This window comes from Delphinus delphis, chromosome 19 (assembly GCF_949987515.2).
Source record: "Delphinus delphis chromosome 19, mDelDel1.2, whole genome shotgun sequence".
Classification (NCBI taxonomy): Eukaryota; Metazoa; Chordata; class Mammalia; order Artiodactyla; family Delphinidae; genus Delphinus; species Delphinus delphis.
Genome location: NC_082701.1, coordinates 10,216,894 through 10,237,878, shown reverse-complemented (window position 1 = coordinate 10,237,878; position 20,985 = coordinate 10,216,894). Strand labels below are relative to the sequence as shown.

Below are 20,985 nucleotides of genomic sequence, written 5' to 3'. Positions count from 1 at the left end.
CACTGTGGCGCGGGGGTGGGGGGCGGTGGGAACCCCAAACTTCACACAGCAGTCGCTTCCACATCAGTACACCCACCTCCGCCCTGCCACCGGATCTCAGGGTCTCTGGCATGTGAGGGATGTTTAGAGCCCCAGCACCTTGCCCGATGCTTTAATGGGTGGTGGTCGGCCCTGGAGCTCAGTGGGCCTTCTCTAAGCCCTCCCTGGTCCGTTCCCCGGGGCCCTCCGACCCTAATGGGGGGGATACAGCTGCCTGGGGTGGAGTAGGGGAAGGGGAAGCAAGGTGGGCCGACGGGCCCCTGGGTTTGTGGGAGAAAGGAGCTGACCAGCAAGGGTGTTACTCTATTGTTATACCAAAACAGGGCACTGGAGCAAACGCTTGTTAAAATGCCAGTCCCATGGGCAGGGCTGGCACCCTGCCCCCTCCCTCCTCAGCAGACACCGGAGCCGGCCTACCCCACCTCTCCAGCGTTCCCACCACTTTCTTGTCCGTTTGCTTCCAGGGTCGTGTATCAGGATGGCTTTTATGGTGCTGAGATTTATGTAAGTGTAGCCCCGGGGGAGGGAGGGTGGAATCTGGCGTTTCGTATGTCTCAGTGAACAGTCAGTGTCTCCCACTCCCAGCCCCACTACCCCCACCCCCTCCCGTCCTGGGAGCCCAGGGGGCGACCTCAGCACAGGTAAACCTGGGTTATCTGTGCTCAGGGTGCGAGTAGCAATGGATCCCCCAGCAGCCCGATGAGCCAGGCGTGTCTTCTCCGTTTCACAAGGTGTCAGTTGTATGATGGGGACAGTGGGTGAATCTCCCAGATCCCTAACAGCATTGGGGTCACTGAGTGAGCCCCCATAGGCACCCTGTGTCCATTGCAGAGGCCAGAGAGAGACCAGGAGGTAGAGGCTCCAGGGCAGACCCCCTCGATGGGGTCCTGTCTCCTCTCTTCTTTCACGGGGCTGCACTTACTGCTTCCTCTAGCTCGGAGCCCTTGCTGCCGACCCCCACCCCCACCCCACACAAGACCTCATTTCCATCCCGGGTGGTCGCCTGTAATTCAGCAGTCCATTGGTCAGGGCTAAGACGTGGTCTGAGTTAATGCCCTTTGCCCTTGTCCCATCCCAGTGTCCAGGATAGCACCGAGTCTCCATACCCATCAGCATCAGAGTCAGGGCTGCGCTGGCCTGGTGGCAACTCTGTGAGCACCTACCGTGTGCCAAAGCCTTGAACACAGCCAGACATATCATTGATGCTCACCCGTGTGTGTTGAACGCACAAATGGACGCATCAATGAATGAGGTGAACAGAAACCCCACCTTGAACCATGCCACGAAACCAGAAGCCAGGTGCCCCCAGGCCTGCACCAGCTACCCCTCACCTGGCCAAGATGAAGGTTGAAATGCTGTGTCCAGCCCACTAAGCCCGTGTGCCGTGTCCTCCCCTTACCCTGCAGGGAGGCTATGCCGCCTACAGATACGCTCAGCCCGCAGCAGCCGCGGCCGCCTACAGCGACAGGTACCCGCGGTGGGCGGGGGCGGGGAGAAGATGGATGGGTCGTCGGGCTGGGCTGGGACAGACAGGAACCCTCACCCACAACACTCAGGGCCTGGGGGTGCCTCCCTTTGGTGGACACAGGGTCTGGGCAAAGGAGAGCAGGTCCATGTGAGCTTGGAGACCCCAAGCCAGCAAGCCCCAAACTTCTGTAATCACTTCCTGCCTGCAAGAGAGGGGAACCCTGGGACCCCCTGGTTCTCGGGTAGCGGACAGCTCCTCTGATGCCCAGCCCTGGAGGCCTAACCCCCCTCCCCAAGCTCTGGAGGCCCGAGTGAGAAAGGTAATTAGGAGCGTTTGCTTCTGCTCGGGCACGCCTCTGACGCTTCTCAGCTCCCAGGCCTGAAACCCTTCAACCCCGAGAAAGGCAGAGTGTGTGCACCTTGGGAGCAGAGGCCTCTGCCCACCTGAAAGTACACCCAGAGGCCCAAGGGGGGGTTCTCTTTTGTTTTGAGGGTAGGTCTTGGGGGGGGGCTGGCCTGTCACCTTTCCCTGTGGGCACTCGGCCTGTTGGCTGCAGGGCTGCAGGCTGGGGAAGCGTGCGGGCTCCAGTACCGGCCAGGCGGTGGGCGCTTCGTGGAGGACAGCCATCGCGTGCCGGCTCTGGCCTAGGAACTGCCCAGCCCTCCCTCTCAGGGGCAGGCGGCACCCTTGGACCCACACCTTCCTCACAGCCTCACACTGTGTCTCAGCCTGTGGGTCTTGTTGGGGGCGCAGCAGGCCAGCGCTCAGGGTCAGCACTCGCTGGACGTGTTCAGAGGGTGACCGGCTGTGTTCCCTCCAAACAGGCAGGAAGAAGAAGGGGGCGTGCAGGGGAGGGAGGGGCCTTGGGGCGCCGTCTGGGAGGAGGCAGGAGACCTGCTGGCCCCCCAAATGCCCCGTTGCCCACACCCCACCCCCTGTGCTCCCCTCCCCAGTTATGGCAGAGTCTATGCAGCTGCTGACCCCTACCATCACACCATCGGCCCCGCGGCGACCTACAGCATTGGAACCATGGTAAGGAGGCTGGGGCCTGGCTGCCCTGAGCCGTGACGAGACGGCTCGCCCTGCAGCCAGGTGTGTGGCGGGGGGCGGGCGAGCGGGCAAGCCCTTAGGGGAATGACCCAGCCCTCGGCCTGGCGCCTGGAAGACAGAGGCCCGGATTTGAGTTGGAGGAGGACTTGCCCCTTTGTGCCCTTGTGGAATTAGAGGGAGGCAGGTCTGCCCAGACAGTCGGCTGCCCAGTAGTGACGTCTGGTCGTCTGGGAAGCATCCTGGTGCGGCCCGGTTCTCTGAGCCCTGTAACGAAAGTCCCGTCCGGGCCTTCCATTCCCCTCACCAGGAAAACCAAACAAAACCCTCCGGCAGAGGCTCCAGAGGCAGGCAGGGCCTCCACTTCCCCTCATGTGGGTGTGTCCGTGCCATGGTCCCTCTGTGTTCTGTCACCCCCTTGCTGTACCTTTTCTCACATCGAGGTGGGGAACAAAGGTTACCTGCTGTTTCTCACCCAAGGCCCTGCTCCATGGCCCGTCCGTGGCTCCGGCTGAGTCTGCAGGCCCTCTCCTGGGGAGACGGGGCCTCTGACCACGGGCCGGGGGCGGGACGGAAGGGGCGCACTCCTGGGCTTGCTGAGGCCGGAGGTGTGTGGGCCAGTGTGTGTGTGTGTGAGCGTGTGTGTGTGTGTGTGTGTGTATGGCCAGCTGTTGACACGTACAGCCCAGCTCACTCTATACCCCCAAATCTGCTTGCAGTGGACACCTACCTCCCAGGCCCATCCCACCCCCAACCCCAGGGGGTGTTACTGTCGGTTTTTAGCTAGCTTGGCATCCAGCATCAAAGATGAAAACATTTTTGCGGGGGTCAAGAGGGAGGAGGTTCAGAGACAATACGGATTTTTTTCATCTCCCTTGTTTTTGATTACTCCCTCCCAGTTTTTGTTTTGTCTTTTTTGATGTTTAACGAGCCTCAGATATCCCAGGCAGCCTGCGGTGACTGCTGGCAGCCATGGGGCCCAGGCCTCAGGGTGGGGGCCCACACCCACTCCTGGATGGAGGCCCCAGAACCGTGGCTTGCAGGCCCCGTGGCTCCAGGATCGTAATTCACAAGGGTTCCCTCTTGTGTTTCCTTTTATTGATTTTTTTAAGATTTTCTGTTTTTTCCCCAACTTTCCTTCTCTGCCACTTGCCACTTTCTTCCTTTTTCTGGGGAAACTGGTGGGTAGGGCAGGAGGTTCCTGTGCGGGCCTCCCTGACCCAGGGGAGCCCAGGGGCACCGGAGAGCAACAGTGCCAAAGGCCCGTCCTCCCAGCAGGATGGAGGAGGCGCAGGGACCCCAGGAGGCCCCACGGACCTGGGTGAGCAGATGCAGCCCCTCCTGGTAGAGCCGAGGCCCTGGGAACCCTGACAAGAGGTCCCTCCGCCCTCCCGTGCCTGGAGGGGCTGAGTCCTGACCCCGGCAGCCCCGCTGGGCGCTGAGGAGGTGGGGCTTCTGCTCAGCCCTGACCCCCAGATTACAGATGACAGAGAAAGCGGGCAGGGAAGGGCCAGGCCTGAGCCAAGACAGTGGCCGAAAGACATCTCAAGCCTCGTTATCCAGAAGCACTGTGGCTGGTGACCCCAGCACCTCCCTGACCCCAAGACCACCACATCGGAAACAGGCCCAGGGCCCCTCCTGCTGCCATGACAACCAGCGCCCATTCTCCCCGAGGCAGACCGTGAGGCGGGCAGAAAACGGGATTTAGCTATTTCTCTTTTTGCTTTTCCTTATTTTTTTTTCTTTTTGCTTTTTCCCCCTCTCCCAAAAGGCGGTACTGATTGGCTGTTTTTCATCTTTGATGTTGCAGGCTAGCCTCTGCCGAGGAGGGTACAGCCGCTTCACCCCCTACTAGCAAGAGGCCCAGCCCCTAACAGCATTCACACTGACTGCCTAGTACACACCAAACCCAGCAGTCCAAAACCAGGCACAGCCACCAGGAGGACAGTGCGCCCCTCCCGGTCAGCGACGCGCGCCGCTGACCTCTGCGACTCTAAGTCCATAGGTTTTACCTCCGGCCAACTGGTCTCCCCGCCACGATGGCGTGTGTGTCTTTGACCCTGGTCACCCCCGTATGTCTGAAACCTTGGTTCCTATTTTGACTCTGTTGACGTTGTGCCCCCCTCCCCGAGCCATTTCAGGTACAGTATGCACACAGTGGGAGGGGCTAGGCTGGCAGAAGACCCCTCCCCGAGAACTAGCAATAGAGCCCAAGAGGGCCATGCCCACTCCCCATGCCCCCGGGCCACAGAGCCACAGAAGACGCCAGCCCGGCCTCCCCAGGAAGCCACCCCAACCAGTCTGGGCCAGAGCCCCGGCCCCTCCCCTGGGGTTCAGGAAGCAAGGGGCTCCCGTCTGTCTGCCTCAGTCGGTGGGTTCCTAGCCTCGACAGTACTCCTCCCTCCCCATCGTCACCCAGCTAATCACAGGAGTAAGTGTCTCTGCCCTCTGTCCCCATCCAGCTAAACTAACATTTCTGATTAAACTTTATTGATGTTTCCTGCTGAAGTTGTCACAAGTCGTGCGGGAGCCCCACCAGCCTCAGGGGTTCCTTAGTCTCTGTTATAAGAAGGGAGAGCGTAGGGAGAAATTTCCCTGCCCCAGAGCCCAAAAGCGGTCCAGCCCTGCAGCGCCCGAGGGCCCTCCGCTCAGCCCGTCTGCCTCACCGCCCACAGTCTGTCCTCTCCAGCCACAGTCTTGAGATGGGGTCCCTGCCAGCCTGGCACCTGGGTCTGTGCAGCGCCAGAGTGCAGCACCATCTCCCCTTCCCCAACCTGAAACGTTCTTATCCAGGTACATTTCCGGGGGGGGAGTCTGAGTGAGAGAGCAGGGGAGGGTGGTGCCCGTCCTCCGGACGCCCTGGCGGAACAGTGCCCAGCGTCCACCTGCCGTCCCGAGAGGCCTGGGGCTTAGCTCTGCTGCAGGGCTCTGGGGCCTGCAGGTGAAGCTGAGACAGCCGCGGGAGCTTTCGGAAGTTTCATATGCGGCCCTGGTACCTCTGCGACAGGAAAAAGTGGCAAGGACCAAGGAGGCCCAGGTCTCCTATGTGCCAGAGCTGGGCTTCCAGGGGTGTGGACGCAGCTAGAGGGTGCAGGTCCCCGCCAGCCAGGGCGTGAGCCTCCGCCGACTCTACCAGCACATCTGTCCTGGCTGGTGGAGTGGGCAGGTCACACGCAGGGTGCCCAGCCAACTCACCACCACTGCCCAGAGCACCTTCTCAGCTGCCTCATTCCAGACCCCCACGTGGCCCATGCAGCGTCATCCACCCACCACGCCCTGACCTCTGCCCTCATCTGCGCCGAGCAGCCAGACCCTGCCCACCCAGGTCTTAGCAGAGTCCACCAGCTGCGTCTGCCAGCTGCGCTCATCCCGGCTGCCCTGTTCTGCCCCCACCACCGGCCGTGCCCTCTCTGCCCTGGAGGCCGGAGGTCTGCATTAAATTCCCTTACGCAAGATGAGGGGGCTCCTGAAGCTGGGATTGGGGCCGGTTTGGGGGCGCCTCCTCTCTTCCCTCCTGGCACCCGGGGTCCCGGGTCCCGCTGCCCCGGCAGCACGCCTGGCCGGTGCTCCTGTGAACTGCAAGTCGCGCCTTTCTGTTTCTGTTGTAGTGAAAGCTTCCACCGTTTCCTTCTTGGACCATGAAGGGCAAAAACAAAAAAAACACAAAAAAATCACAAAACAAAAAACAAAACAAAAAAAGATGTTCAGATCCAAGCAGCAAAACAGCCAACCAAACCGAGAAGCACCCACCGCGTCCGAGTCCGCGAGCCCGCGAGCCATCGCACCGCAGCGAGGGAGCAGGTCCGCGGCCCCCGGCGCCGGCAGCGCGCTGGCAGGAGGGAGGCGGGAGGGGAGGGACTCCGTTTTCTACCACGTCTTCCTTCCGGGCCCCACTCAAGGCAGCGTGGGCCAGTGGCGAGCGGCTGCAGGCCCAAGCAGGAAGAGTGGCCAGCAGGACTCGACCTTGGCTGCCGACTGTGCCAGCGGAGGGACGGCTGGGCGGGCGCGGGGACGGGGGCTGCTTTTCATCTCGGGGCTTCGGCTGTGCCCAGTCACCCTGTGTCTTGCGCTCTGGGCCCCGGCTACCCCTCCTGCCGCGCCGCCAACACCTGTGTCCTGCGAACCTGGGGAGGAGTTTGCAGCCACTGGAGGCTGTCCAACCAGCAGCCCTGGGGTCCGACCTCAACACCAAGGGCTGATATGTTTCCAGAACTACAGGGCACCCAGGCCCCCTCCCTCCACATGAGGGGGCTCTGGCTGCCCAGCCAGGGGTGAGGGCCTTGAGGCCGAGGTCTTGTTCTGACTGGTCGTTTCTGGTTCCCTTTCTGGAGGAGGCCCTGGGCCTGGTCCAGGAGAGAGAAGGTCAGCCTCACGCTGCAGCTGGGAAGAGCCCTCTGGCCCCCGCCCTGCAGGGCCCAGTCCTGCAGAGAGGAACAGAGGGACGGGCCGGCACCTGGCTGCACGGCGAGGGTTCGGGTCACGGTGCTATGGGTCTGGACGGCACGTCCAAGCAGGGAGAGCCAGGGGTGGGGGAAGGCCTGGGCGGTCCGCAGCCCCCTCCCCTGCTCCCGGCTCAGGTCCTAGAGTCGCGGGGGCAACAGACAGCAGGCAGCAGGGAGGAGCCGCTGGCCAGGCAGGGAGAGCTGGAGTCGGGGGAGCAGCAAAAAACAACAAAAGATGTAGGCTCCCAACATGGCTCCACTGTCTCACGAAACTTTAAAAGGAAAAAAAATACACCTCACTTTATATTCAGCATCAGCTCCTGAAGCTACTGAGATGAGGCTCCTTTTCTATTCCCGTTGTACATAGCCCCGCCCTGCCTCCGGCTTCGTCCTCTGTACAGGCCCCTCCACCCTCTGCTGTTCTCGACCCTTTTCTTGCAGCAGCTCCACCCCCGGCCCTGCGCCCTCCCACCCCTCTCAACCCCGGGACTGCAGCCAGGCCCCAGGCTTCCTTTCTTACCATTCTGTATGCTTCCAAGGTGTGACCATTCAAATCAACCGCATTATTATTATTAAGATTATTAATAAAGATTTTTCTTCAAACCAGGACAACTCTTTTTGATTTGCCAGCTCCCGGGCACAGAGGGTAGAGGGCACAGAGGACCAGGACGCCCACTGTGGGTGGCCCCAGGATGGGCAGCTCCTCCCAGGAAGCCAGATGGCCAGAGGGGAGTCAGAAGACCCTATGGGAGACAGTCTAGAGCCCCCATGCTCTCCTCCAGACTGCCATCTCCCCATCCCGTCCCAGGAGTCTGGAGGCAGGGCTCACACGTGCCCCCCGCAGCCTTGCCCTGTCTACCCTGCGAGCAAGGTCTGTGACGTTACCAGCAGAGTCTGGGGCAGAAAGCCACCCCGGCCCCACCGGCTGCTGAGTGGTGGCCACTCCACATGTGTGCCTGATGACCGGTGGGGCAGACATCTGAATACAGGAGGGCCGGCTGGGCAGTTGAGGCTGGTGCCCTCAGGGATCTTGCCCACACCACTGGCTCTGCCTGTGCGCCGGGGCCCAGCCGTGGTCCCAAGGAAAGGAGCTGCCTGAAGGTAAGCCCACTGCTCCACCCCGGGTGTGAGTCCCCAGCCCCGGCGCAGTGGGGTGGAGGACAGTGGCCGCCATCCTCAACTCCCAGCCAGAAGAGGAGGGAGAGCTGGGAAGGGAAGCCGCAGAATCCAAACCAAGAGCCTGAAAGCCTCGGGCTGGGCGCTGCGATGGGGGCGGGCTCCAAACCCGGGACGCGCTGTCCGCCCCACGTCTCACCAAGACCTGCGTTCTTCATTTCTCACAGTGTCGGATCATTTATTTCGGAGCGATTACACACGCCAGAGGGGCACAGGCTTAAACGCCCATATATTATTTTCCTGCATACGAGCCTTTACCGTCGGTGGGACTGGGGACCGTGCTCTTGGGAAGCTGGGGCTGTGCGATCCCACAGCACGCCATGCTCTGCTAGGCCCCCTTTTTTCTAATTGCTTGCGCGCCAGACTGTGAGAAAATAATTGCCACTATAAATTTTCCCTCCTTCTCTGCATAAAATATTCAGAAAACCAGCACTTTAAAAAAAAAAAAAGCCTCCTGAAATAAGAGCAGCAGGGCATGACAGCTGTGCTGCCCACTTCCGGGTGCCCGGTCCTGCCCCCCACCCGACCCCCACCTCCGGGAACTGGGGTGGGAGGAGCCAGGAGCCCCCACCCCAGTTCCCCCAAGTTCAAAATTGGGGGGGACTCAAAGCATGCCGGGGGAGTCAAGGGAGCGGTTCCCCAACCCCGACAGTCTCCTCACGCTCCAGATTCACAGGGAGAATCTGGGGTGCTGGGAGACCTGTTCAGGGTCAGCCAGTGGAGGTGTCTTCCTGGCCCGCAGGAACCCTCTTCCCCCCTCTCAGACAAACCTATTCCCCTCCTGGGGCTGAGCTGGGACATGAAGAGTAAAACGTTCCCAATTAGGAAAGACGTAGAACCAGAGGTCCTGCGTCGGGCTGGGAAAAGGGCACGTGGGCACCCGGGAAGCAGGACAGGTGGAGACAGAGGCAAACGTCAGCCCCGGAAGGAGAACCCCTCCGTGTCCTGCAGTCCTCTCCAAATTCCGAAGACCAGGATGGATGCTGTGTGGCCGCACTGCCACCTGACGGCCACTTCTTTCACTGCGGCGTAAAAATCAAGTCTGCTGACCGTGCGTGACACAGGGGGCCAACCCTCCAGCTGGGAGGTCACTCCAGAGGGCCCTGGCCCTTGGCATCGTCCACATCAAGTAGCACAGGGGGAGGACAAGAGGAACAGGAAAGTAACCCCCATCGTTGGCCTATGAGGCCTGGGGTGAGAGACCCCAAGAACGAGGGGCTGACGGCCTTCGTCAAAGGGTCAGGGCACAGCCCGCTCAGGCCTGGAGAGGGCAGGGGAGCAGGGTTACCCAAGGCTGCGGGATTAAGAGACCCCTCCTGGGAAGCCACCGCAGTGGCCGAGGTGTCAACAGGGGAGCTGTGTGGCTGAAGAAGCCATCTCTGGCTCACCTACCCCGCTCCTCCCCATGCAGAGTGCTGGGCAGAGGAAGGAGGGAGGTGCGGGGAGAGAGAAGGAAGCGGGAGGAAGGGGCCCCAGTGGGGCGGGCCGCCGTCCCGATGCCTTGATGCTCTGGACTAACACCTGCTGAAGGGAGCGATGGAGCCAGAGGGTGTGACGGAGGCGGCCCGGAGCCTGCAACCAGGGCTGGGGGGCTGCTGGGTGCCCCCTGAGGGCCTTCCTGGGCCCTGCCCGGCCTCCTGCTGCTCGAGCTCACTGGGCTCGCCAGCTTGCACCTACGACCCGGAAGAGACGAAGCAGGACACAGGGCCGATGGGAATGCTTGGAAGTGGCTCTGGCTCAGGGGGACGGTAAACTGGGAAAGCCAGGACACGAGGTGGTCTGGCCCGGGTGCCTGCCCTGCCTGGGGCTGGTGTGACCTGGCGCAGCCTGGCCTGGGGCTCCCATTCCTGGGGAAGAGGTCCCCCGGGGACACCCTCTCAGCACTTGCAGGGGCCACTGTTCCTGAGCTACTGCCCCCCCCCACCCCACTGCTCTCCTCCCCCATCGGGGCCCCTCTATCTCATTCCCACCCTTGGAAGCATCTCAAGGCCCTACTCCGAGGCCCTCTCGCCACCATTAAGCTCGCTTCTAATCGTCCCAACTGCAGGAATAAAAGGTCACCATTGTCAGCATAAGCGTCTTTCAGCCTATTAGGCAATTCCCTTTATGGAATTTTCTAGACTAAATTTTCCCAAATCTTTTCACTTGTACCCGGAAACTGTATACTACGGAGAGGGATTAGACAAAAAGGGGGGGGGGGGTCCATTCACCGCTGGAATTATCAACTCAGCAAACTGACTTCTCAGTTTTCCTATCCCAATGCCCCAACGAAGAGCCACAGCCCACAGCCTTCCGGGGCCCGTGACCTTCTGGCCCAGCCCTTGGGACCCGGGCCTTCCCCGCACACAGGTGAGGCCCCAGTGCGGAAGAAGTCTTATCCTTGAGGTGGGAGACTCTGTGCTTTAATGGTCGCTCATGTGCGGGGCGTGGAGTACAGCATGGCCGCCCTGCCCCACTCGGCCCGCGGCACCAGAAACCCCTCCTTGGGGATGGGCTCCACCAGGAACTCCACACGGCCATCCCGGCCAGGCTCTGCGGGTGCCACTGCTAGGTCCACTATCCGATACCGGTTGACAAAAGCCAGGCCCAGGAGCGTGGGCTTCTCTGGCTCCGACGGCCCCCTGCAAGGAGAGTCACCTCCTGACCCTCGGCAGCAGTGGATCCGGAAGCAACGGACGTGAGGGAGGAGGTAGGCCCAGTGCAGAGTACAGCTGAGCCGGAGCCCAGCGGGGCCGCTCTCCCCCTCGGAGGCGGCCGGCTGCCAGCGCACCTGCGAGACAGTCACGGCCTGCACCTGAGGCAGAGGCGTCAGCAGGCTATTGGCATCCACCACCTGCCAGAAGAGAGAAGGCTCAGCACGGCCCGAGAGCCCAGGGCTGGTTGGAGGGCGCCTGGCCCTGCAAGGTCCACCCCCCGCACCTCTGCCCCAATCCCCCTGGGCCAGCGGAGGCAGCAGGGGGGCGCTCGGCCTCATCTGCAGCCGGACAGATGCCCCAGCCGAGCCCCAGCCGGCTCCCTGAGATACCTCACCTGGATCTCTCCAAGGCGACAGACGAAGTTCTCCTCCTCCTGGCTGCCCAGAGGCCGGGAGAAATTAACGAAGAGGGCCTGCAGGAGGCAGCCCCGCAGATTCACTTCGTAGCAGCTGGGAGAGGCAAACAGGCCGGTCCCAAGGGGCCTCAGCTCGGCACCTTCAGACTGGCTGCTCAGAGGCCCCGAGCCACAGGGAGCTCCATCCCAAAGTGGATCCTGCGGTCTTGTGTCACTGAGCTGCCTGAAATCCGAGGGGTCGACCCAGGGCCCCTCCATTCCCGCCATTTCTGGGGTTTCTCAGTGGACAGTCCCTCACTCTTCAATCCCCACCCCAGCGTGGCCATCCCTGGCAGGGGATTCAACAGGAAGGGGAGGGACTCACCGCTGGACCCAGCCCCCGCTGAGCTGCTGGCCGCAGCGGCCCACCCATTTGGCCAGCTTGGTCGGGGGCACCCGGAGGGGTCGGGGACTGCGCCTTGAGCTCGTTTCTGCTGGGGCAGGAGACACAAGACTTTAACAAGGAGAGTCCAAAGGAAACCGCACTGGGAGGTGTCACTGAATCGGGAGCCGGGGGCCCAGCAAGACTCCCTGGTGGCCCCAGGTGCTCTCGGCCCGATGGGGGAACAGGGAGGAGAGGAGGAAAACTCAGGGATGGATGACCAGGACTGGCCCATGGACGTCCTCGCTCTCAGGGCGCAGCTGGCACAAGACCCCCCATGGGAGCACACCTCCACCCGCACCGCAGGGCCACAGCCCAGAGGTTCCAGCTGAAGGGCGAAACTCCCTGTCCAGGCCTGGACCACAGCAGTGCCCCCAACCCCAGCTGCCCCCACACCCCATGCAGCTTTCTAGCTTCCTCCTCCCCGAGACGTCCCCTGAGAAGGCAGAGGCCTGTGAGGAAGGAAGGAGCCATCCCCTCACCGCTCAGCGCCGAGATGCCTCCCACATGACAGCTGCCTGCATCCCCCGTGGTGAGCTCCAAAGCCACCCCCACAGCCGAAGGTCCTTCTAGCTTGTACACCATGGACAGGAAAACCTTGGGCGGCACTGGGACCTGCAGGGAGAATAACCTGGAGGAGGAAGGTCCTGTGATGAGAGGCCACAGGGAAACTGCTGGGAAGCGGGACTGTTCCGGGTCCCATCCGCCAACTTCTCCCTCCAGGACGGGGAGGGGGAGCGGGCTGCCCGCGAGGCCAGCCTCAGGTCTGCGAAAGGAAAATGCACACAAGAGTGTGCAGGTAGCTGACGCTACTCTCCTGGACACTCAGAAGCGGTGAAGATGGTAAACTGTATGTTGCGTGTTTTTCACACAATAAAACAAAACCCCGGCTCTGTACTCACTCTGGCCTCTGCTGCCCACCTGCCCAGTTAGGCGACTGACATGGACGATGGGGGAAGCTGACAGGCCCTACGTCTCAGCCCCACTCACTCACCTACCTCACAGACACGTTTCCAACCTCAGGTGGAATCAGCCCCCGGATAAGCAGAGAGCTGCCCCCGTTCCAGGCATCTTCCAGGCAGCAGTGCATCTTCACCCAGCCCCGTCCGTCCCCTTCCAGCCTGTGCTCTCCAAACAGGGGCTGGATTTCCTGGGCACTCAGGTGGTACCAGGGCCCCACGGCCTCCTCCTGAAGAAAGAGACAGAAGTGGAGGGAGGGCAGGGGGCAGACGGAGCCGTCACGCCCAAGGCCCCCCCCACCGGTCCCAGGTGAGGACCAAAGACGAGGGAGAAGGCAGCCCCTTCGCCAACATGCGGCACATCCAGGAAGCCCCTCGCCCCCGGCCACCCAGCACGGGACCCACGCACCTGGCCATAACAGACTCTTCGAGTCCCCATGCCCAGGCAGAAGGAAGTGACAAAGGGCAAGGAGCAGATGCTGTGCGTGGGCAGATAGCGTTCCAGCAAACTCCAGAACCTGCGGGGAAACGCATGGAGACTCAGGTCCACAGAGGGCTCCGTGACGCCCTGAACTCACTCTTGCGACTCCAGTCTTTCTGGCACTCCTTCTCGAGTGACCGCAGCCCCCCACTGCAAGTCTGCAGGAAGTGGTCCCTCGGGGTACCCAACCTTGGTCCTTCCTGCGTAACTAACTGGTCTCCACGACCCCCAGGAGCAGCCAGGGCAGCTGAACCCCTTGCCCTGCCTTAACCCCACCCCCAGGGGAGCAAGGCCAAAAGCTGGCGAAATCACCTGAGACCCTCCCTGCCACGGCCACACTCAGGCCCCGGGACACGCAGGACTCACTTGTCCTGGTTCTGGAAGAAATCCCCCTTCTCCAAACACTCGTACACCCAGCCAGGTGCGAACAGAGCCACCGAGAACCCGTGCTTCCGGATCAGCTCCAGTGACTAGGGAGACAGCAGTCAGGGAGATGACCCCGTCCCAGCAACCAGCGTCCACGCATGGCGATGGGGGGTTTGGGGAAGCGGGGAGCCTGGAAAGGGAGGCAGGAGCCCCAGCGCCATTCCGGGCGTTTAGGGCTCGACCCTGCAGTTCTGCAGCCGCCCAGAAGAGGGCGCGGGCGGCGGGGAGGCGCAGAGGGGAATGTCCGAGGGGCAGGGGCCAGCACTGGGGGCGCCCACGGGATACACGTCTCTCTCTCACTACACTTCACACTATATTATCAGCCTCACAGGGGGCGGAGAGAATCTTCAGTTATTGGATTAAATGTATTCACTTAAAGCTTAATTAATGAGTTGAGAACGTCCCCAAGGCGCCCGGGAAGGGTAGGATTGACAGCCCCAGGACAGGCTGATTCCCCAATTATCCCACACCAGGTGCAGCAGCCCCCGCGGGCCCCTCTTCTCTTTTCTCACTGCTGACACCGCCTGCCTCGCCAATAAAACCTCACTAGTTATCAAACCAGCAGTTCCCGAAACTGTGGGAGTTTCACCTCAGTCCTTCGCCCTGGGCTAAGGAAACACCAAAATATGCCCCCCGGCTTTCCTCTGAGTCCCCGTTCTCGCTTTACAATGCTAGCTCAGTGCCCTGCAAGCACGCAGTCCAAAAGGAAGTAAAGCTACAGATGAGACCAGCAGTCGGAAGAGGTGCCTTGGACATTAACGCCTAGGTAAAAATGGTACCATCTGACTGCAGAAATGGGCTGCAAGGTAGGATTTTAGGGCAGACCTTGTTTCTTGGTGCTTCCGTTTCCCCACTCTGGGGAGGATCACCGCTGCCTCTCTTTCCCTTGAGGTGCAGATGGCAATGAAAGGTCCACAAGGACAGCAGGCACCCGGGCCACTGCCACCACCTCCCTGGCCTCAAAGGCCACCACCCACCTTGTCCGTGTGGAACCGGCCCCCGACGACATTGCCCCGGGCGAACACATCCACTCCCACGTACACGTCGGCCAGGCGCTCCCCAGCCTGCCCCAGCATCCGCTCCAGATGTTCCTCCCGCCAGTTATAGTTGGTGAAGAAGCCATCGCAGGAATCGAAGAACACCCTGGGGGCGGCAAGGGTGGGCTGTAAAGCCCGGGCCTTCTCCCCTCAAGCACCTGCATCCGCTCAGCCCACAGACTGCGGGCTGCCTCCGGGACCCAGCCCACAGACTGTGGCCCGTAAAGCTGGGCACGGCCGGGCTGACCAGGCGCTCCTTCTCTCTGGTGGTGCTCGGGGTGTCAGACAACTCTGCCCGTCCCTCACTTTCCCCAAGGCAGCCATGCCGGCAACACCTCCGGAAGGCAGAGGGAGCTCCTGCCCCTGTCCAGGGGCCCAGGCCGCCCTCCTGCAGGCTCACCTGTTGTGCTCGTTGAGCTCATCCTGCCACGTGAGTTGCCCGCTGCTCACCACGCTATCATACCAGAGCACCAGGCCCCTGGGGACCTGTTGATGCAGCTGAGTGGTCAGGTACCGGAGGAAGTGGGGCACGTTCCCCACGGCGGCCAGCTGGAGACAGGGAAGGAGACAGACCTTCCGTGAGGCCCAGAGAGGTCTGTCGTGAGAAGCGCCTGGCACAGGACAGACAGGAGGACATTTAACCCCAGGAGCAAACGGGTCCTGGTCCCGGAAGCCCCTCAGCCCCACGGCTGTCGAGCAGAGGGTCCAGCCAGAGGTCCGACTTTCCGTTCTTTCTGAAGCAGGAAGGACATGGACACAGCAATCAGGAAACAATAAAACGCAATGAAAGGGGAGGGCAGCGTGAAGAGGAAGCCACACATGCGGCGCGAGCAAAGCAGAGGCCGCCTTGAAGGAGCCAGAGAAGCAAAGCTCAGCGCGCAAGGTTTCTGGACACCGCGGTGGAGAACATCCATCTCCCTGTGAAGAGGCAGAGGCGTAGGAGCCGGCTCTAACTGAGACGGAGGAAGTGCTGCCGTAGCAGGGACCGGCCTGATGAGGCCGAGGAGTGCGATGGAGGGTCCCCGCGGGGCACAGGGGCCGGCGGGCCAGGCGCCAGGGGCAGGCGTGCTCACACTCAGAGAGTTCTCGATGTTGATCAGCCAGCCATCGAATCGGAAAAACTGGGCAATCAGGACCAGCTGACGGGCCACCGCCTGGTATGAGCGCTCGTCCCCAGCCAGAAAGGCCTCACAGAGCCGCTCCCCTTCTTTCCATTCGGTGATGAAAGTCCCTGTGGGACGGGAGAGAAACAAGGTCGGGCCCGGGGATCATTTCCCCTCTGACCCAGCAGTTCCCAAGGTGTGGTTCCTGCACCAGCAGCGTCACTGTCGCCTGCAAACTTATTAGAATTTCAAATTCCCAGCGTCCCCAGATATCAAATGAATCGGATCCCCTGGGGGCGGGGCCCCAAAATCAGTGTTAGACAAGCCAGTAAATGATTCGGATTCAGGAGAAAGCTTGCGGAGCACTGCTCTCCCCAGGGGTGGACCACCTACAGCCCGTATCCAGCCCCCCACCTCTTCGTGTAAAAACGGCTTTACTGGATCACAGCCCAGCCCATTTGTTTGTCTATTGTCTGTGGGGGCTATTGTCTCTCTGGCAGTTCCAATGGTGACCCAGTGGCCTGGAAAGCTGAAAATATTTACTATCTGGTCCTTTCCAGAAAAAGTTTGCCTTTGCCTGTCCTAACCCATCAAGGCAGGTAAGGAGCTCTACCCAGTACGAAGCAGCCAAAGCCCAAGCCCTTTTTTTTTTTTTTTTTTTTTTTTTTTTGTGGTACGCGGGCCTCTCACTGTTGTGGCCTCTCCTGTTGCGGAGCACAGGCTCCAGATGTGCAGGCTCAGTGGCCGTGGCTCACGGGCCCAGCCACTTCGCGGCATGTGGGATCCTCCCGGACTGGGGCACGAACCCGTGTCCCCTGCATCGGCAGGCGGACTCTCAACCACTGCACCACCAGGGAAGCCCAGCCCAAGCCCTTTCATCACTGGATCACCTGGCAGGTGTGCCAACGAGTCTGGCAGGGTTGGAGGCGGGTCCCTGGCTCTTACCCAGCACACAGACCCCATGCCTGTGGGCAGCGTTGGTCCAGCCTACTGGGGGGATGGTGACCGTGTGATGGCTGAAGTACACAAAGATGTCGATGTACTGCCAGTGGTAGAAGGAATAGGGGTTCTGCGTGGCTGAGCCCTGAATAAACCTAGTGAAGAAAGAGAACAAAGTCAGGACCCAGAAACAGACAAGGACACGACGACCCCACGGTGAAAAGAGAGGGCAATGGCGAGTGAGTGAGGATTCTCTTTGGTTCCATCCGGTCGGCGCTAACGGCACGCTTGCTGTGAGCCAGGCCCTGCCTAATGACTGCGCTGAGAAGCAGCATAGGCCACAGCCCGGACGTTGACAGGCTTGGTCGCAAGGGAAGCGTTTTCACCAGGCCGTGCAGGTACCCCCCGCATGGGACCCGATGGACTGAGCGTGTCTAGCCTCAACAAGCAGACAAACACAGGACAGAAGGAAAGAGATGGGGAGGGGCTCATGCAGAGCTCCCGTGCCTGGGGTCCCACTCTATTCTGAGGTCAGCAGCTCCCCAGGACACGGCCTGCCTGCAGGTAAGGTTGGGGTTGACAACCACGTGAGCTACACCCGAGGTTACATCACCCGCCTCTGTCTGTACCTTGATGGCCAGCTCTGACTCAAGCCTTCCCAACAATCGTCATGTCCAAGATTGTTTTATGGACGTTTAAGATCTCTAGGCTGACCCCGCAGCAACCTGGAGGAAGCGCCCCCGGCTGCGGGGGGGGGGAGGGGGTGGAACGACTCCAGAGCCAGTGGGCCAAGATGGAAGGGAGCTCGAGTGAGGAGGATGAAGAAAAGGAATCAGCTGAAGAACGAAGTTTCTGGGCCAGGCCATCTGAAGAGGGTCCCAGCTGTGGCGCCCTCTCCGGCCCCCCAGACTTCAGGTGCAGGTAGTCCCCAGAATCAAACAGTTTCAGAGCTGAAAGAGGCATCAGCTATTGCCTAATCCAGTGCCCTCTTCCTACAGACGAAACAAAGAGGCCTGAGTTCCTCTCCCAGGTGGTGGCAGTGTGGGCTGATGCCCCATCTCCCGACTCCCCATCCGGTGCTCCTGTCACACGGCATGCTCCCGCCCCTCCGTCCCCTCCCGCCAGGCGATGCCCTCGCAGTGTCCTCACTTGTCATCCAGGTACCCGCCCATCATGTCATGGCACATCAAAGTCCGGGGCCTCCTGCTGCTCAGAGGGGGCTGCCGACACTCGGGGGGCCCTAAGGCCACGTTAAAGCCGTCCTCCATGTTGGGCGTCCATGCCAAGAGTTCCTCCAGGGAAGACAAGTAAAAGCTGATGGGCTTGGTGGTGTCCTTGTCATAATATCGAACTGGTTCAGAGGAGGGAAACAGCGAGGCATCAGTGGAAATTACGGGATTAATAACAGAAAACTTGAGATGGGGAGGGGACAGCCCTGTCCAGAAGCTCCAAGCGTGAACACGGACACAGGTGTTCAGAGCCTCAGTCCTTCTCACCTGGCAAAGGGTCTGGGGTAAAACTGACCACTTCTCGAAAGACTGCTTCTTCTTGATCCTCTTCAATTCTAAGCAAAGAAGGAGTTAAATTTCTTTTAAATAAAAGGGTAAAGAAAAAGAGCACTTTGAAGCCAACAGACCAGCCCGCACTTAGACATGCAGGGGGAGATGGCCTCGGGCTTACATTTTTTAATGCAAACTACGGAAACGTGCCTTTGCCCATTCTGTTCCCTCAAACTGGAACACCCTTCTGTCCATTCTCCACCTACTGAAATCCTCCACCTCCTCAAAGACCAGTTCAGATGTCCCCGCTCCAGGCACCAACCCCTTTCCTGCCCAGCATGGGCACGAATAATCCTAATTACACACGCTGGCCTGCCCTGAGCAATTAAAAATGCCACACTCGGATCCTCTGCGCAGATCCACCGCCAGGGATGGGAGGCACGATCAACGCATTTCGCAGATGAGGATGTCAAAGCTTCCCGCCAGGGCGCCAGGATTCCCAGCCTGGCCCGCTGCTGAGGTCGCATCCCGGTTCCGAGACTCTGTCCGTGCCTGCTGCTGTGCGGGCTGGGGCGGCGGGCAGGACCCGCCGCCGACAGGGGACTTGGGGGCCGAAGATTGCTGTCCTGCGCCCGGAGCTCCCAGCGCGCCTCCCGGGGCCTGGGCCGGGCGCCCATCGACTCTGGCCCCACTGCCCGGCCGCGGGACGGGGCCGCAGGATTCGCCCACCGGTCTCTTACCCACCTCCTCTGCAGCAGCCGCCCGCCTGGCTGGGGATCCCGCTGCTCCTTCAGGGTCGCCGGCCCCCGCAGCCGCCGGCCCCGCCGCCGCGCAGCCGCCCGGGTCCGGGCGCCCGCGGCCTCCATGACGTTGCCCCGCCCGCGCCGCCCGGCAGCCCGGCTGCCGGCCAATCGCAGTCTGGAACCTGCCCCTGACACCGCCAGCCGGCCAATGGGGACTTCTCGGCGCTGATGCCCCGCCCCGACCGGGCTCCGGACAGACTCCCGGCTCGCGCCATGGGCTGGCTCACCTGCTGCCGGGCCTTTGTAGAGGAGGACGGTCTGGGGGCGGGGCCTGTGGAGGGGAGGGGCCGAGACGAGGGGCGGGGAGGGGGCGGGGTCTGAGCCCAGGGCTCCGGAAAGCACGTTTGTACCAGTTCTGGCCTCGCCGGCCTCCTTTTGCAGATGAGCGATCTCCCGAAGGTCACGAAGTCAGTAAATTGTAGAAGCGATATCTGAACTCAATTCGTCTAATCCCTATTCAAAGATAATTTTCAGAAAAAGGTGAAATAATAATTCTCATTCAGGTATAAAAATAGACAAATGTTAAAGACTGTCCTATTCGTTAATCAGAGAAGGAACCAGACAGGTATTATAACCAGTTCAAAAGCGAATCAAAAAAGAGAGCCTTTTATAGATCAGGAATATTGAAATGAGAACGTTAATAGAGGCAGAATGAGTTTTTCCGCAGGAGTGGGGGGTGGGCAAGATCACTGAACGTCTGGACAAGACAATTTACACATTGTAAAGAAGATGATAAAAAGCTAGAATCAGATTAAGTGGTACAAACTACTGTGTATGTATAAAATAAATAAGCTGCAAGGATATAGTGTACAACACAGGGAATATAGCCAATATTTTATAATAACTATAAATGGAGCATAACCTTTAAAAACTGTGAATCACCATGTTGTACTGAAACTTATATAATATTGTACATCAACTATACCTCAACTTTTTAAAAAAGCTAGGAGCAGATAACAGCAGGATGTGCAGTGTGTAGACCATGCATAGTTTCCACTGAAGCACACATTTTTTTCTACACCCCCAAATCTGCAGGGCCCCAAGCCCACAGGGCCTGGAGGTATCTCAGATGTGGCACCTCCCCAGCATCTTGGGCACAGAGGGGTTCCCAGCGTGTGGAGTGTGAGGAGAAGTGCCTGGACTCAAGGCTGGGCCCCGCAGGGCTGAGTTTGGGCCCACCCAAGGCGCCCCTCACCCAACCCCCAACACCCCTTCGTACAGCCGGGAGTGTCCTGCTGCCCAAGCCAAGTTGAGTGGGCCTCTTTATTATCACTGCAGACGTTGAACTTTATGAGGCCCCAAGCTTCCATAAACCCCGAGAGTGGGGAAAATGACTAGGCTGTGGAATACGTATCCCGGCCATGCTGCAAGGGAAGACAGGGCCCTCGGGAGCAGGCGGCAGTGATCACAGGGAGGACAGGGACTGCAAAGCCCTGGGAAGTCTGCCTTGAGAAGGGGGCGCAGGGTCAAGACCCCCCTCTGGCTGTGCTCAGGGGAGCGCAGAAGACGTGGAGTCTGCATTCGATCTGCATTTAAGCCGCTTACCTGCAGCTTAGTGGTAAAAATAAACTTGCCATCCTCAGAACTCAAACCTAGTTCTTAGAGATTCTTTAGGGTAATGCTCAGTCTCTGGGGGGAAAAATACTCAGGCCTCCCTTCCCTGCTCCTCTTGGCAGTGTTGTCCTCTGGTCTGGGGGAGCAGGGAAGTTTAAGTCACCCTGCACACCCTCCCCAGAGCAGCAGGGAAGACTCTGCTCTGTGGCCTCTGCATTGGCCCCTGCTTTGCCGCCTGCCCTGCAGGTCCCTGGGGCTCCTGGTCTCAAGATCCTTGTCCTGGGTCAGGGCGAGCTTGGAGGTCCCCATGTTTGCCTTGAGCTCACGCTGGTCCCGCTGGGCCTCCACACCCCTCCAAAGCCTGGCTAGGCCCCCTAAAACCCTCACCTTGTAGCGTTTCCAGATAAAGTACAGGACACCCAATTAAATTTGATTTCCAGATAAACAACAAATGGAAACGGGACATGATCATACTATGCAATTCTTTCTCATTTACCCAAAGTTCAAAGTGAACTGGGATCCTGAGTTTGCTAAATCTGG

At 60.3% G+C, this 20,985-nt stretch overlaps 2 protein-coding genes across 13 annotated transcripts in view; one reads left to right on the top strand and one right to left on the bottom strand.

Annotated features, from left to right (window-relative positions):
* RBFOX3 (RNA binding fox-1 homolog 3) overlaps positions 1-7,608 on the top strand; it is a 499,416-nt gene extending 491,808 nt beyond the window's left edge. For 7 of the 11 annotated variants that reach the window (XM_059998376.1, XM_059998372.1, XM_059998373.1 and 4 more), the window contains 4 exons: positions 363-543; positions 1,446-1,507; positions 2,461-2,539; positions 4,365-5,239. In XM_059998376.1, the coding sequence (XP_059854359.1) occupies positions 363-543; positions 1,446-1,507; positions 2,461-2,539; positions 4,365-4,409 (367 nt within the window). In that variant the 3' untranslated portion in view covers positions 4,410-5,239. Of the gene's footprint in view, positions 1-362; positions 544-1,445; positions 1,508-2,460; positions 2,540-4,364; positions 5,242-6,162 lie in introns of those variants that run through there. The other 4 variants (XM_059998381.1, XM_059998379.1, XM_059998383.1 and 1 more) reach the window with 4 other exon arrangements.
* A 2,720-nt stretch (positions 7,609-10,328) lies between these two features.
* Positions 10,329-18,954, bottom strand: ENGASE (endo-beta-N-acetylglucosaminidase). Of its 2 annotated transcripts, none has more exons than XM_059996573.1 (14): positions 18,833-18,954; positions 18,086-18,153; positions 17,739-17,940; positions 16,596-16,744; positions 15,621-15,778; positions 14,948-15,096; positions 14,488-14,653; positions 13,451-13,554; positions 13,013-13,121; positions 12,643-12,833; positions 12,127-12,275; positions 11,588-11,696; positions 11,203-11,317; positions 10,329-11,005 (listed from the first exon to the last, which is right to left on the bottom strand). In XM_059996573.1, exons 1-14 carry the CDS (start codon positions 18,952-18,954, stop codon positions 10,586-10,588), a joined length of 2,211 nt encoding a protein of 736 aa, XP_059852556.1. In that variant the 3' UTR covers positions 10,329-10,585. The 2 variants fall into 2 exon arrangements, with proteins under 2 accessions (XP_059852556.1, XP_059852557.1); XM_059996574.1 differs by having other exon boundaries at positions 11,588-11,693.
* Positions 18,955-20,985: the final 2,031 nt, after the last annotated feature.

Bases quoted from the DNA above. Each gene is read 5' to 3' on its own strand.
- ENGASE (XM_059996573.1), bottom strand. From the start codon at position 18,954: ATGGAGGCCGCGGGCGCCCGGACCCGGGCGGCTGCGCGGCGGCGGGGC. The intron at 17,941-18,085 runs GTGAGAAGGACT...CCTCTGAACCAG, and splicing joins TACCCCAGACCCTTTGCCAG to TTCGATATTATGACAAGGAC. The intron at 13,555-14,487 runs GTGGGTGGTGGC...CTGTCTCCCTAG, and splicing joins GCCGGTTCCACACGGACAAG to TCACTGGAGCTGATCCGGAA.